Below are 13,992 nucleotides of genomic sequence, written 5' to 3'. Positions count from 1 at the left end.
AAATAAAAAAATAAAAGTTTGAATGCATTTTTTTTTAGTAGTAGTCTACTCTTTATAGCATATAGCCTGCCTCTAGTCTAAATGTCTATCTTTAGAGGATGACTTTGCAGCATGAATATTGTTTGGGATTCGGCAAGCACGCATTCGTTAAAAGTGAAACACGGATTCGAAGTATCCCCTCTGTGTCGCGGGCAGGGGTGGTAGCGGCGCGCGCGCCGGTTACCCCCCGACCGTTTCTTATTATTATTATTATTATAACGTTACTACTTATGATTACAAAGGCATTCGTTTTGTGGCATTACGTTATATAGTTACACGTTCGTATTTACCGGACCATAGCAAGGCAAGCGTTACTCAATTCATATCTCAGTTCCTTTCTTTGCTCAGAGCGTGCAGAGTTGTACCCATTCTGCGGTCTGTTAATAAAGTTTTCAATCAGACAAGTGTATAGAACGAAGGGCTTTTATTATAACATTTCGTTGCAGTAAAATCATTATGCCTCGTTCCCTGAGGAGCGACGGTACGTCGGTAATCCACTCCGGTCTCCGGTGGGAGCTAACGTATATTAGCCGTGTTGTGACTGAGCTCTGATCAATGGCTGAGATTCAGGAAGTAAAAGCACTGCAAGACGATCCAAGGTGTGACGCGTCTCTCTTCTGACCAATCAGTGGTCTGCAATGTTTCACATGACTTTTCTGGTACCCAATAGGGTCGCTTGGAACCTCGATAGAGGAGTAGGGTATATCTGCAGAGCCGCAAGCTCTTACTTTATTATTATAAAAAAAAACAGCAGTGACGCGGTATTCAACCTACTCTTGCGGTGGGCGTGATGTAACAGCGATACCGCGGTAATGCGGTAATCGCGGCAGCTCTAGAACCCAGCATCTCCTGCACTAGTGGCGAGCACCTTGCCCACTGGGCCACTTTATTATGTTCTGTTATGTTTGATGTTAACATTAGGTTACAATTTAAGTTTAAGATTGACATCTTGTATTGATTAAGTAATCAATCAATATATTAAAATAATTTGCTTCAAATTTTACTCTGGCCTCTTATTTAAGTGTATTCTTCAACATAATACCTTATCTACTTGAAATGTACTGACATTTTTTTATATGTGACACAAAAATGCGTTTTTTTTGGCGGGTAAGAAATATGCTTGGCGGGTAGATTTTTCCCATCTACCAGCCACTGGCCGGTGAGTCAAAAAGTTAATTTCGCTCCCTGCTGTCATCATTGCAAGTAGAGGGAGTTATACATACAATACTGTATATTTTTAAGTTAAGAAAGAAAACTGTTCCTTGTAGAAGTATTAAAAACAAGTTAAAGAAAATTGTTTTTACTGTATATAGGCTACCCCACCATACTGTATAGACTAACCCACCATACTGTATAGACTAACCCACCATACTGTATAGACATGTATAGACTAACCCACCATACTGTATAGTATAGACTAACCCACCATATTACTGTATAGACCAGGGGTTTCTTTCTTTTTTGTTCTCTTATTTTGGAGATCGATGTCATACTGTGACACTGAAATGACAAAATATTTCATCAACTAAAATATTTAGTCAACAGAAATATTTCATCAACTAAAATATACAGTACGTGCCACCCCGTGCCTCTCCCTGCAGTCTGCAAGTGGCTAATCTTGAGTTTCCGACCCCCCAGTAAGCTAACCATGGAATCCAGAAAAAGGAAAGTCTGAGGAAAATAGAGGGTTTAATTCAGCGTGGACAGATTAATTTGCTTTCACGACTAATGATGCAGGCTTACCTGTATGCCTGATACTGTATGTGGTGCGAAATTTGCGAACAACGAAAAATTAACTTTTTATTTTATAGATTTTCCACAAATAAGGGAAGGACTCAAATAAAGCTGCATAGTTCAGGGTTTTATTTCAAAGTAGGTCGACAGATGCCAGTGTGTTTTCTCCTTTTCTGTGTTTTATTTCAAAGTAGGTCTACACATGGTAGTTGTTGTGAAGGATCAGATTAAACCGAATATATATATTTATTTAGGGATATATATTTAATAGTATTTGTATATCGTTTGATATCCCTTGTATATTCCTTGTACATATACACTGAATATCCCTTTAGTCTACTAACAGCCCATAATAGTTTCATTCTCTCATTGGACAAGAACTTGGCGCCAGCAGCCAAGCCCCTTGGTTCAAGTTCAATCGTGCCGACGAACATGTCGTTACTAGCCCGGTTCCGCGTAGGAATACGTCTGGCGAAATACGAATGGTACTATTTGTTCACAGCGCATATATATATGGCGCAAGTAAAGTAGAACTTTCTTTTAGTCCCTTAGCCCTTAGTTCTTTACCCTCCAACCTAGTGGCAAGACGTTAAGCCTCACCCACGATACACGTGTGGTGCAGTATGGTCAACTTGGCCTCAGAATGGCATTGAGACATCGTGTGGATTAATAGTTGAATTGTCATAGTTTGGCACTATACCGTCGAGTGGGACGTATTTCTATTAAGTTAATAATAGTCTATTATGTATGGTGCATCGTTCGGTTAGAGCAGGGAGGGGCAACTGGCGGCCCGCGGGCCGCATGCGGCCCTCACCGACGTTCCATGCGGCCCCAGGCCAATATATATAAAAAAAAAAAAAAATTATAATATTTTTTTATTTTTTTTATTTTTTTGTATTGTATTCGACTAAGAAGAGTTGGCAGTCGACTATGGCTCCTTTCAATCGATTAGTCGACTATTTGACTAATAGGGGTCAGCCCTAGTGTGGACATATGAAACGCTGTTGAAAGTGCCGTGCAGCAATATGGGGGTTTTGATAAACTGTCGGCTGTTGTTACCGATGGAGCACCCGCAATGAAAGAAAAACACACAGGATTCGCCGGGCTTCTATGGCAGAGTGGCGTTGAGTGTCCAATGCTGCACTGCATTATACATCAGGTAAGTTCGCTAACATAATTTCCATCTATTGTGGGTCACTATAATGACCAATGCGAGTCGAGTGTAGTCAAATTATATGCGAGAGTCGTTAAATCGTTTTTCTTTTTTTTCATCTGATATAGGAGGCTCTCTGTGCCAAGAAGCTTGACTACTACAGCCATGTTATGGATTTGGTTACCAAGGTTACCAATCTAATTCGTGGAGGCAACAGGTCACTAAACCATAGAAAGTTTGTCTCCTTTTTGGAAGAGATGGACACTGATTATGGCGACTTGCAGCTACACACAGAAATCCAATGGCTGAGCCGTCGGAAAGTACAGGAGCGACATTGAAACACTGCAAATGCAATTCAATGATCGGTTTGAAGATTTCAACGGCATGCAGTCACGGATAGCGCTGTTTGCCGGCCCCCTCACCGCTACGGTGTCAGAGCAGCCCCCACCGTTGCAGCTTGAACTGTGCGAGCTACAGTCAGATCCTTTTTTTCAAGCAAAGAGAAATGAGAGGGGAATTTCGTTTTGGAAACTGCTACCTGAGCCCCGCTTCCCACTCCTCGGGGACTTTGCCCTCTCTATGGCCAGTATGTTTGGGAGCACATACATATGTGAGAGCAATTTCTCAAACATGAAGCACATCAAGTCAAAGTAGAGAAACAGGCTGTCGGATGAAACATTATTTCATCTGATGCAGATTGCATGCACAAACATTGAAGTTGACATTCCTGCTATTGTGCGCCAAATGGAGAGACCACAAGTGTCTCATTAAAGACAGGGGGGGAGGAGATGATGAAGAGGTGTAGAGGGGGGGAAGGAGATGATGAAGAGGTGTAGAGAGGGGGGAAGAGATGATGAAGAGATGTAGAGAGGGGGGGAGATGATGGAGAGGTGTAGAGAGGGGACCATTATTATTATTATTATTATTATTATTATTATTATTATTATTATTATTATTATTATTATTATTATTATTATTATTATTATTATTATTATAACCATTATTGACCCACTGTGGGGCGAGGGTGAATGTCATGCCAGTTTGATAAAGGGTCAATGGGAGGCATGTAGTATTGCACTTTACTTTACTTGCACTTTACTTGTTTACTTTTGTAGTGTTCAGATAACACTAATAACACAAACACAAAGCAGCATTCCTGCTGCATTTCACTACAACAGTAAATCAAAAGTGCAATAATAAATGATTTTGTTAAATGTATACACTTTTATCCTGCTACTAAACAAAACATTCCTGAGTGCTTCATATCCATAACATGCATTTCAGTGTTATAATGTTTTGTTTAGTAGCAGGATAAAAGTTTATACATTTAACAAAATAATTTATTATTGCACTTTTGATTTACTGTTGTAGTGAAATGCAGCAGGAATGCTGCTTTGTGTTTGTTGAGCAGTGGGCTTTAAGTTCATACATTTATTTTATTAGAAGCCTTAATTATAATTGATAATTTTTGTATATATATGGGGTTACACAGCAATACTTTTAAATTCAGCTGTTTATAAATTCATGAAGTTGAAATTGCATTATGCATTTGAAATGGAATAAAAACAAAGTTACAACAAATTATAATTGTTTATATACCTTGTGACTATTAGGGCTATTTGAGTGATGGGGTACTACTGGCGGGACTGCCGATAAACAATGCGGCCCCCCAGATTGATTGTGGACATTTTGTGGCCCTCACCATATACAAAGTTGCCCACCCCTGGGTTAGAGTTATAAAGTGAGCAGTACCCCCATCGTTTCCTCGCGTTATCTAGAGTCTTAACCAGGCTGGGCAGACCACGTGTGGTGCTTTCATCCGAGGAGTTCTGGGCCAGGACGAGTGGACCTGCACATTGGATTACCTTACCCGGGCGACGGCGAGCCCTACACGGCTTGGATTATCTACTTGCTTTGGGTGCTTTGATTATGCCATGGATAACAGCCAACACTGGTAAGTGTTGGAACTACCCCCGAGAGGAGTCCAGGTGAGACGGCGCTCTAACCCGAGTGAGGTCGCCTCACGTCTCTTCGTTGTGGACCGGCAGCTACCGTCTACAAGAGGGCCCAACTGTATTCATCTGTGGACCAAGGTTCTGTGGGCACCGTGTTCAGCACTCTGAATTCTCCCAAGAAATCGTTGGCCAGATGGGATATCGCCAGCGGCTCTCCTAACCCCCCCCCCCTACTGACTTACAACCAGCGGGACCCCCTTTAGTATATCCAGCTATAATCATTCAGTACCATCGCTATAGTTCCCTAAAGAACCAGGTTGTATACTTGCTTCCTGCGTAACTAGAGATTGGACATTCAATGTTGATTTGCCTACGAATACTCATTTGCCTTACAAGTGCATTCAAATCATAAATGTCATTAAGTGAACGTTGTATATACCCTTTGCTATATATTAAATATTCGATTTATACATTTGTGTGGACTTGGTTTCATGGTGGGAAAGTGTTCATCATATCTATATCATGTACTGTGTGGCCAGTAGTTAAAGTACATAAAGCGGTAGTGGTTTAATGATACCATACTTATCAATACAGTCAGGGAATTGTACCCCTCAGTTACAGTAGTCTTTTTTCAAAGTGGACTACTTTTTATTTTATAAATGTTCCACAAATAAGGGAAGGACTCAAATATACCTGAATAGTTCAGGGTTTTATTTCAAAGTCGGTCTACAGACACCAGTGTTTTGTCTCCTCTTCTGTGTTTTGTTTAAAAATAGGTCTACACAACACAGCCAGTATTTTTTCTCCTCTTCATAAGCGTTTGAGGTTTTCCTCAAAAACAGCAATAAAAAGTAAAAAAAAATCTTTTTGTTGCGTTATAATTCCATTAATGCAACAAACTGTGTGCTATAAGTATAAAGTATAATAAATCGCTAATTACTTTGGGTATGCAATTGTCAGGCGTTTTATGCTAAATGTGGGGTATGCTTGGGGATATATAAAACGTTATACACTGTGTTATCTTCATTTTAAGGGTAAATAGGTTGTGCGGCTCCCTGAGCATTTTATTTTGTGGGAGGGGGGAAAAATGGCTCTTTTGATAGTAAAGGTTGCTGACCCCTGGTATAGACTAACCCACCATATGACTGTATAGACTAACCCACCATATTACTGTATAGACTAACCCACCATATGACTGTATAGACTACCCCACCATACTGTATAGACTAACCCACCATACTGCATATACTACCCCACCATACTGTATAGACTAACCCACCATACTGTATAGATTAACCCACCATATTACTGTATAGACTAACCCACCATATTACTGTATAGACCAGCGGTTCCCAAACTTTTTTGGCCGTGCACCCCCTGTCACCTCCCGACCTAGCTGACGCACCCCCCAATGGGTTTCTGTTAGAAAAGATTGTTGCTGATCTCCGTGCACAGGTTTTATTTTTTATTTTATCTCTTCCCACGGCGACTATGGATAGGGAATTTCTTTATTTAATTAAAATGTTCACGACAACATGGATGCATGTACTCTGCCAGCATGTTTAATATCCATAATACTAAAGGTTTGACTAAGATTTTTATGAAATTTTATTGTAAAAAGGGGTGCGCGCACCACAGTTTGGGAACCACTGTAGACTAACCCACCATGACTGTATAGACTAACCCACCATACTGTATAAACCCACCATACTAGACTAACCCATCATACTGCATATACTACCCCACCATAGACTAAGGCCTAACAAAATTAATAGTTGGTTTCAGGTTGGTTGTCAGTTTGGCCATGGGTAGGTAGGGAATTTTTTTTTTTTTTTTTTTTTTTATTCTTTTTCACGGCGACTATGGATAGGGAATTTCTTTATTTAATTAAAATGTCCACAACAACATGGATGCATGTACTCTGCCAGCATGTTTAATATCCATAATACTAAATGTTTGACTAAGATTTCTATGAAACTTTATTAAAAAAATAAAATAAAAATGATTTTTTTTTTTTTATAATTTTTTCTAAAAACTCATAAAATATATTGGGTCGCACCTAAATCGGCAGGGTCGGTCGGCAACCTGAAACCAACTATTAATTTTGTTAGGCCTAACCCACCATACTGTATAGATTAACCCACCATATTACTGTATAGACTAACCCACCATATTACTGTATTTAGCTAACCCAGCATATTACTGTATAGACCAGGGGTAGGCAACCCTAGGCACGCGTGCCTGCATAGGCACGCGGGGGCATTTTCATAGGCACACTTTTGATAGTAAAGGTTGCTGACCCCTGGTATAGACTAACCCACCATATGACTGTATAGACTAACCCACCATATTACTGTATAGACTAACCCACCATATGACTGTATAGACTACCCCACCATACTGTATAGACTAACCCACCATACTGCATATACTACCCCACCATACTGTATAGACTAACCCACCATACTGTATAGATTAACCCACCATATTACTGTATAGACTAACCCACCATATTACTGTATAGACCAGCGGTTCCCAAACTTTTTTGGCCGTGCACCCCCTGTCACCTCCCGACCTAGCTGACGCACCCCCCAATGGGTTTCTGTTAGAAAAGATTGTTGCTGGTCTCCGTGCACAGGTTTTATTTTTTATTTTATCTCTTCCCACGGCGACTATGGATAGGGAATTTCTTTATTTAATTAAAATGTTCACGACAACATGGATGCATGTACTCTGCCAGCATGTTTAATATCCATAATACTAAAGGTTTGACTAAGATTTTTATGAAATTTTATTGTAAAAAGGGGTGCGCGCACCACAGTTTGGGAACCACTGTAGACTAACCCACCATGACTGTATAGACTAACCCACCATACTGTATAAACCCACCATACTAGACTAACCCATCATACTGCATATACTACCCCACCATAGACTAAGGCCTAACAAAATTAATAGTTGGTTTCAGGTTGGTTGTCAGTTTGGCCATGGGTAGGTAGGGAATTTTTTTTTTTTTTTTTTTTTTTTTTATTCTTTCCCACGGCGACTATGGATAGGGAATTTCTTTATTTAATTAAAATGTTCACAACAACATGGATGCATGTACTCTGCCAGCATGTTTAATATCCATAATACTAAATGTTTGACTAAGATTTCTATGAAACTTTATTAAAAAAATAAAATAAAAATTATTTTTTTTTTTTATAATTTTTTCTAAAAACTCATAAAATATATTGGGTCGCACCTAAATCGGCAGGGTCGGTCGGCAACCTGAAACCAACTATTAATTTTGTTAGGCCTAACCCACCATACTGTATAGATTAACCCACCATAACCCACCATATTACTGTATTTAGCTAACCCAGCATATTACTGTATAGACCAGGGGTAGGCAACCCTAGGCACGCGTGCCTGCATAGGCACGCGGGGGCATTTTCATAGGCACAGGGGGCAGCATAAAAAAAAATAATAATTATAGTGAAATATTTTGCACTGTTGTCGCATTTATCTTGTTGAAATCCTCCCACAGGTTCTTTTTACTACCACATATTTAATTGAGACCCTATATTTGTTTATTATTTCAATTTAGCTGGAAATACATTGCTACATCATTCAGTAACATTTGCAGAGCCTTATAACAAAAACATTATTACGGTCACCATTGTGACCAGTGGGATTAATCAACTAATTGTATTATTTATTTTTCTATTTAATTGAACATTGCACATGTTAAAAGCCATTTTTTTACTCAAAATGTGAGTATTACCAAGTCAACTTGTGTTCTTAAAACAATGACAATAAACATAGTTTTATTAGGTTGAAATAATGTGGTTGTGTACTTATTTTTCTGTTAATTTATTATGGATTGAAAACTGAAAACCTTAATGCACAGTAACTGAACTCATTATTTTTAAGTTCTGGTCACTTATTATTATTAATTTTTTTACAGTGTAGTCTTGCGATCAATCAAAACTTATTTACACGATATACCTCACATTCACCCTCCATTCACATCCTGGTGTTCTCCTGGTGTTCTCCATTAGGCCTGTAGGTGGAGCTATGACAGCACACGTACAGTACACACGATGGTGTGTGATGTGTCCAAAAATGAATGGGCAAATGTGAGTGAAATGGTCGCACTGTATGCAGCTGTTTGTCTGCATTGCATTCCCCCCCCCCCCCCCCCCACTCAGATTTAGGGTTGATACAACCATCATAATAATATTGTTAATAATAACAATAACAATAATGATGTAATAATGTAAAAATTATCATTAAAAAGACCTGATGAGAAAAAAAAATTACGATGCATGGAATATTGTTGAGGCACACTAGTTACAACTCTATTTCAAACAGGCACTCCATGTCAAAAAGGTTGCTGACCCCTGGTATAGACTAACCCACCCACCAAGAAACATTAAACCAAATTAAATGGGAACAATCTGTCCCAACACCATCATACACACACACACACACACACACACACACACACACAGACAGACAGACTTACCAGCGACGGTAGAAAGCAGCAGTATGGCACACACGCAGAGCGCCAGCCCTGATATCCTGCCCGGAGAAGCCACCATGTCTGTCTATCTGCCGACGTTTGCTCTGCCTCGCTGGGGGTCAGATCCTGATAAAAGTTGTCTTAATTCTCTGCCTCTTTGGTCCGTGCGGGAGGGGCTACCGTGCCTCAAACACCCACAAATGTTGACATGGCGATCAATTAATGGTTCCAATTTGGATACACTGGACAAATGTACACAGGGTCCAAATGATCAGTGATGGGCGTCATTATTTACCGGATCCCGTCCTCCTAGGGTGTGCGATTGTCCAAATAAACAGTGCAAACATGTCAAATGTATAGCTTTGTCGGAAGCCAAATAATATTATTCAACGGTGTGGACCTTCGCCCTTTTTCCAAATATCTCTCACAGGACCGCCACGGCGCCACCCGTACAACCGTGGATGGACGCAATCCGCATCCAGACTCTCAACACAGGGCAATAATAACACCACGACTAATGTCGAATCAAGACAATCATAAAGTGTACCAGTACCACCCCTGGCGTTTTGATTTCAAACGGAGAGCTAATAAAAATCCCACCCAAAACCACCAGACATACAGTAGCCTGCTGCAAGCCTAATATTACTGCAGCCAACCTGGACACCTAAAATAATCGACAACGGTGATCGTGAATTATTATATTCCCATAATAACCCGGTCAATATAAAAACAATCCAGTGGTATTATCCGAACAGCAGTTCTGTTCCTGCTCCTCCAAGATGATGATTATCTCTGACCGCAGGAGGAGACAGTCTGTCTAGCTTGGCTCGGTTGACTCCAAGCCAAAAAAAGGCCCTTTAAATCGAAACCAATACTGTTTTAGCCGAATATTCCATATAGTACGTTTCCCGAAGCCGTCCCTCGAAATGTCCGATCAATCGAAAATGTATCACTTTATTTCCCCTCGGTGTTTGTCGTGTCCCGCTGTGAAGAAGTTCGCCTACTAGTCTACACTGTGTTACAGAATACTGTGCTGCTAGGATAGCATGCTAACTAGCTGTTTGGCAGACGACAAGAAAAGCTCTCCTCCTCTCACCCCGTCTGATGACCCTTCATGTTACAGTAGGAGAGAGAGAGATGTTAAGATGTGATGGACACCTGGTGGTAGAACATCATATATATTTTTTAATACATGTTGTAACCGATTATGTTATAATATTCTATTCTATTGTGCTTCTATTTTAATTTAGTTTATATTCCATTTCATTTTATTACACCTTTTTATTGTATTATCTGTCCGTTAATACGAATGAATGGATGAATGAATGAATGAATGGATGAATGAATGAATGAATGAATGAATGAATGAATGAATGAATGAATGAATGAATGAATGAATGAATGAATGAAAACTTTATTTAACAGATTGCAGAATGGGTACAATACAGTACGGCTCAATACACACAATTGTTAAGGGGATGCAGACCAGAGAAAGACGTTTGTCTTGTTTACATCAGGGTCCCCCATTTTCAATTCATATTGACATTTATGACATACACAACATACATGACATTTATGGCATAGGGACATACACAGGTATTTAGTACTGATACATTTGTGACATAAACGGTATTCAAATATACAGTACTGTTACTCATAGATCCTGACAGAGTATATGATGGGGAGGGGACTGTACATTAGGAGGGGGTGGGTAGCATCAACAACTACCAAATCAAATTCCTTGTATGTGAAAACGAATTGGCAATAAAGACCTTTCTGATAATAACACCTAATAATTATGAAAATGTCCATGTTAAATGTTGAAGAATATAAAGGCCATCTCTAGGTTTTTTTAGTAGGGTTGCAGTAAAAAACACCACTGGAAGCAAGTCTTTCTCTCACAAGGTAGCGAATGAGACTGCATCTTCCTTCCAGCCAGGCTAGCCCAAGACCAGCCCAGGTCCAGTCTCGAGTCAAAACCAGATATTTGAGTAAAACGGATGCTATTTAAAAAGGACCACCACCTAAATTAAGAATTCCTATATGTCCATGGCTTCAGAATGTCCTGTCAATATTTGTGAACATACTCTCTCCCCCAAAACTCAGAAAGTCGGACTCAAAATCGTATAAAGTCCAGAGCTGCTTCGTAGACAATGAATAGCATACTTTTTATACCCAAATGAGCTTTATTCTATATAGTAGTGTTATAACCTCTGAAACAGAACATGTACATGTATATATATATACTCAGAACATTCTCCTGGGTGCTCTGTCACCTTTACCATCTTTCACAATTCATTGTCTACGGAGCAGACTTTATACCTCAAGTTCAAGTTGTGTTTCATTTGTCACATACAATGTACATTACAGTGAAATGCTTGGTTCTGTATGAGCCCCCTGAGATTGGCCTTTATTCTTTTTACTCTATGAAGCACAAACACTATACAAAATAAAGTACAAAATGTAAACAATAAAGTACAAATGCAAGCATTTTAAAATGCAAGGATGAGGTAAGGATGTCATACAAACACATTTTTGTTTTAGCAGTCTAGTTTTAGGATTAGGGAGTTATTTGTGCTCATGTAGCCGGTTCTAGGCCTACTCCTCAATTGCTGCTACTCTGCAATGTCGGTTGTGTGTGATGGAAGGAAAGATAGGCCCGTGATCCTTTGTAGCAGTAGCATATTAATTTTCTCCTGTCAGGTAATGGCATACACAAGAATACGTCAGTATTATATCTTGGCCACCAGGTGACGCCAGCAGCTCACAAACTCTCCACTCCATTCAGATAAACTGCCGTTTGAATTAGACATTTGACATTGAAATAAAACATTAGAATAAAACAATACAATAAAATAATACAAAACAAAAGGAGCTACACACATACCTGTCAAGTAATGGCATACACAAGAATACGTCAGTATTATATCTTGGCCACCAGGTGACGCCAACAGCTCACAAACTGCGGTGGGGAAAATACCAGTCAAAGCCTGTCAACAGTCAGCGCGAGACATGTACAACCCCTCCCCCTCCATGCTAGCTTAGTCAACATGTGTTTACACAAAAGTTTGTGAACATGGTTAAATGTCTTTACAACAAGTGCACAACTGCCCATCATTAACGTAAATATTAGTGTACACACCCGGTTCATTGCCCGGAAACTTATTTATAACATTAGACCATTATACATTCTTTAAGACCAGAAATATATATACAGGTAACGAAGACGATGCCTACCTCTCCACTCCATTCAGATAAACTGCAGTGGAGAACGGCTCGCGGGAGGAAATACGTCACTTCGGGAGGAAGTGACGACGCAACGATTTCAAAATAAAATACTTTGAGAATCTAAAAGGTTATAATAAATCAATAAAATAAAACGTGAGGGATTATTTGTGGAATACATAACCGTATATTATATATACCTGCTACATTCACCCCCCCTGAATTCCACTAAAATCCTGAACGACTGACAGGACACACACTAACAGGGACCTCTAACACTACGTTAGAACTGGCACGGGTTTACCTAAAGATACGCATCTTTAAAATCAGCTAGAAGCTACCTGTCAAACAGGTTCAGAGAAAACAAAAGGGTGTACAGTCCTATGTTCCTCCTAGAATCGCTTGGTGCCTTATACACCAAAATAGTGCTGTGACAAACTGTCAAAAAGGGCTTTAGTTTTTGAGATACCCCTACCGGAGGTAGAACAAAACACAACCATGTTTTTCCTCATCTCTAAGGTCTCCCATATATGAAATGGATTCTTGTATAAAAATATTTTACTGCAAAACTTGTTAAATTGATAGATATTGTTATACACCCCCAAAGGAAAAAAGAACCAAAATATAGCCTGGTCGTATGGGAGTTGAGACATATAAACTCATGTAGATTAATAATACAAGCTCCAAGAGCTTTCAAATTTGACATGCTAGCAGTCAGACAGTTGCTTAACATAATAGAAAAACCTGGATTGAATATCTTTATGCATGTAGGAAATATATACCTATGTACACATACTTAAAATAAGCGGAAATGTAAAAAATTTATATCTATGCAGAATGTTCTCATTTACTTTGTAGTAGCTCTGTCATGGATTGTCATAGAAACACATATGAGGGCTTTTTCGGAAAGGTGTGGTTGTGCCGAATCCAGCAATACCACATGTGTAAATATAGCATGCATGGTCAGGGAGTTACATCAGTAAATGTATGAGGTGTCCTAAATGAAAGAAAATTAAACATTGACAATGAAGTCTTCAGTCCAAAGCCCATTATCAGTGGTGAGAAGCATGTTGACAAATTCAATGTTACTGCAAAGTAAAGTCACTTGAGGTAATGTTCTGGTCTATAATGTTAATATATTTATGATACATTTAATAAATTATACATTTCATATGATACATTTTATGATACTTCATATGGAAACAAAGATCCAATTGAATCAGGTTGAAATGAAAATAGAACACCTTTATTTCAATCTACTGCATTCTGAGCCCCCTGCTATATTCACTGTACACACATGACTGTGTGGCCAGGTTCAGCTCCATCTCCATGGTGAAGTTTGCGGACAACACGGTGGTGGTGGGGCTGATCTCTAACAA

At 39.3% G+C, this 13,992-nt stretch overlaps 1 protein-coding gene across 1 annotated transcript in view; it reads right to left on the bottom strand.

The window, feature by feature from the left end:
• LOC311228031 (bone morphogenetic protein receptor type-2-like) overlaps window positions 1–10,383 on the bottom strand; it is a 323,498-nt gene extending 313,115 nt beyond the window's left edge. Inside the window, 1 exon segment of the mRNA XM_084313923.1 lies at window positions 9,392–10,383. Within this exon segment, the coding sequence (XP_084170049.1) occupies window positions 9,392–9,467 (76 nt within the window). The 5' untranslated portion in view covers window positions 9,468–10,383.
• Between the last annotated feature and the right edge of the window lie 3,609 nt (window positions 10,384–13,992).

This window comes from Notolepis coatsorum, assembly GCF_963971535.1.
Source record: "Notolepis coatsorum genome assembly, chromosome: 5".
In the NCBI taxonomy this organism is placed as follows: domain Eukaryota; kingdom Metazoa; phylum Chordata; class Actinopteri; order Aulopiformes; family Paralepididae; genus Notolepis; species Notolepis coatsorum.
Note: the sequence above shows the minus strand (reverse complement) of the source record. Positions and strands in the feature narration are given on the sequence as shown.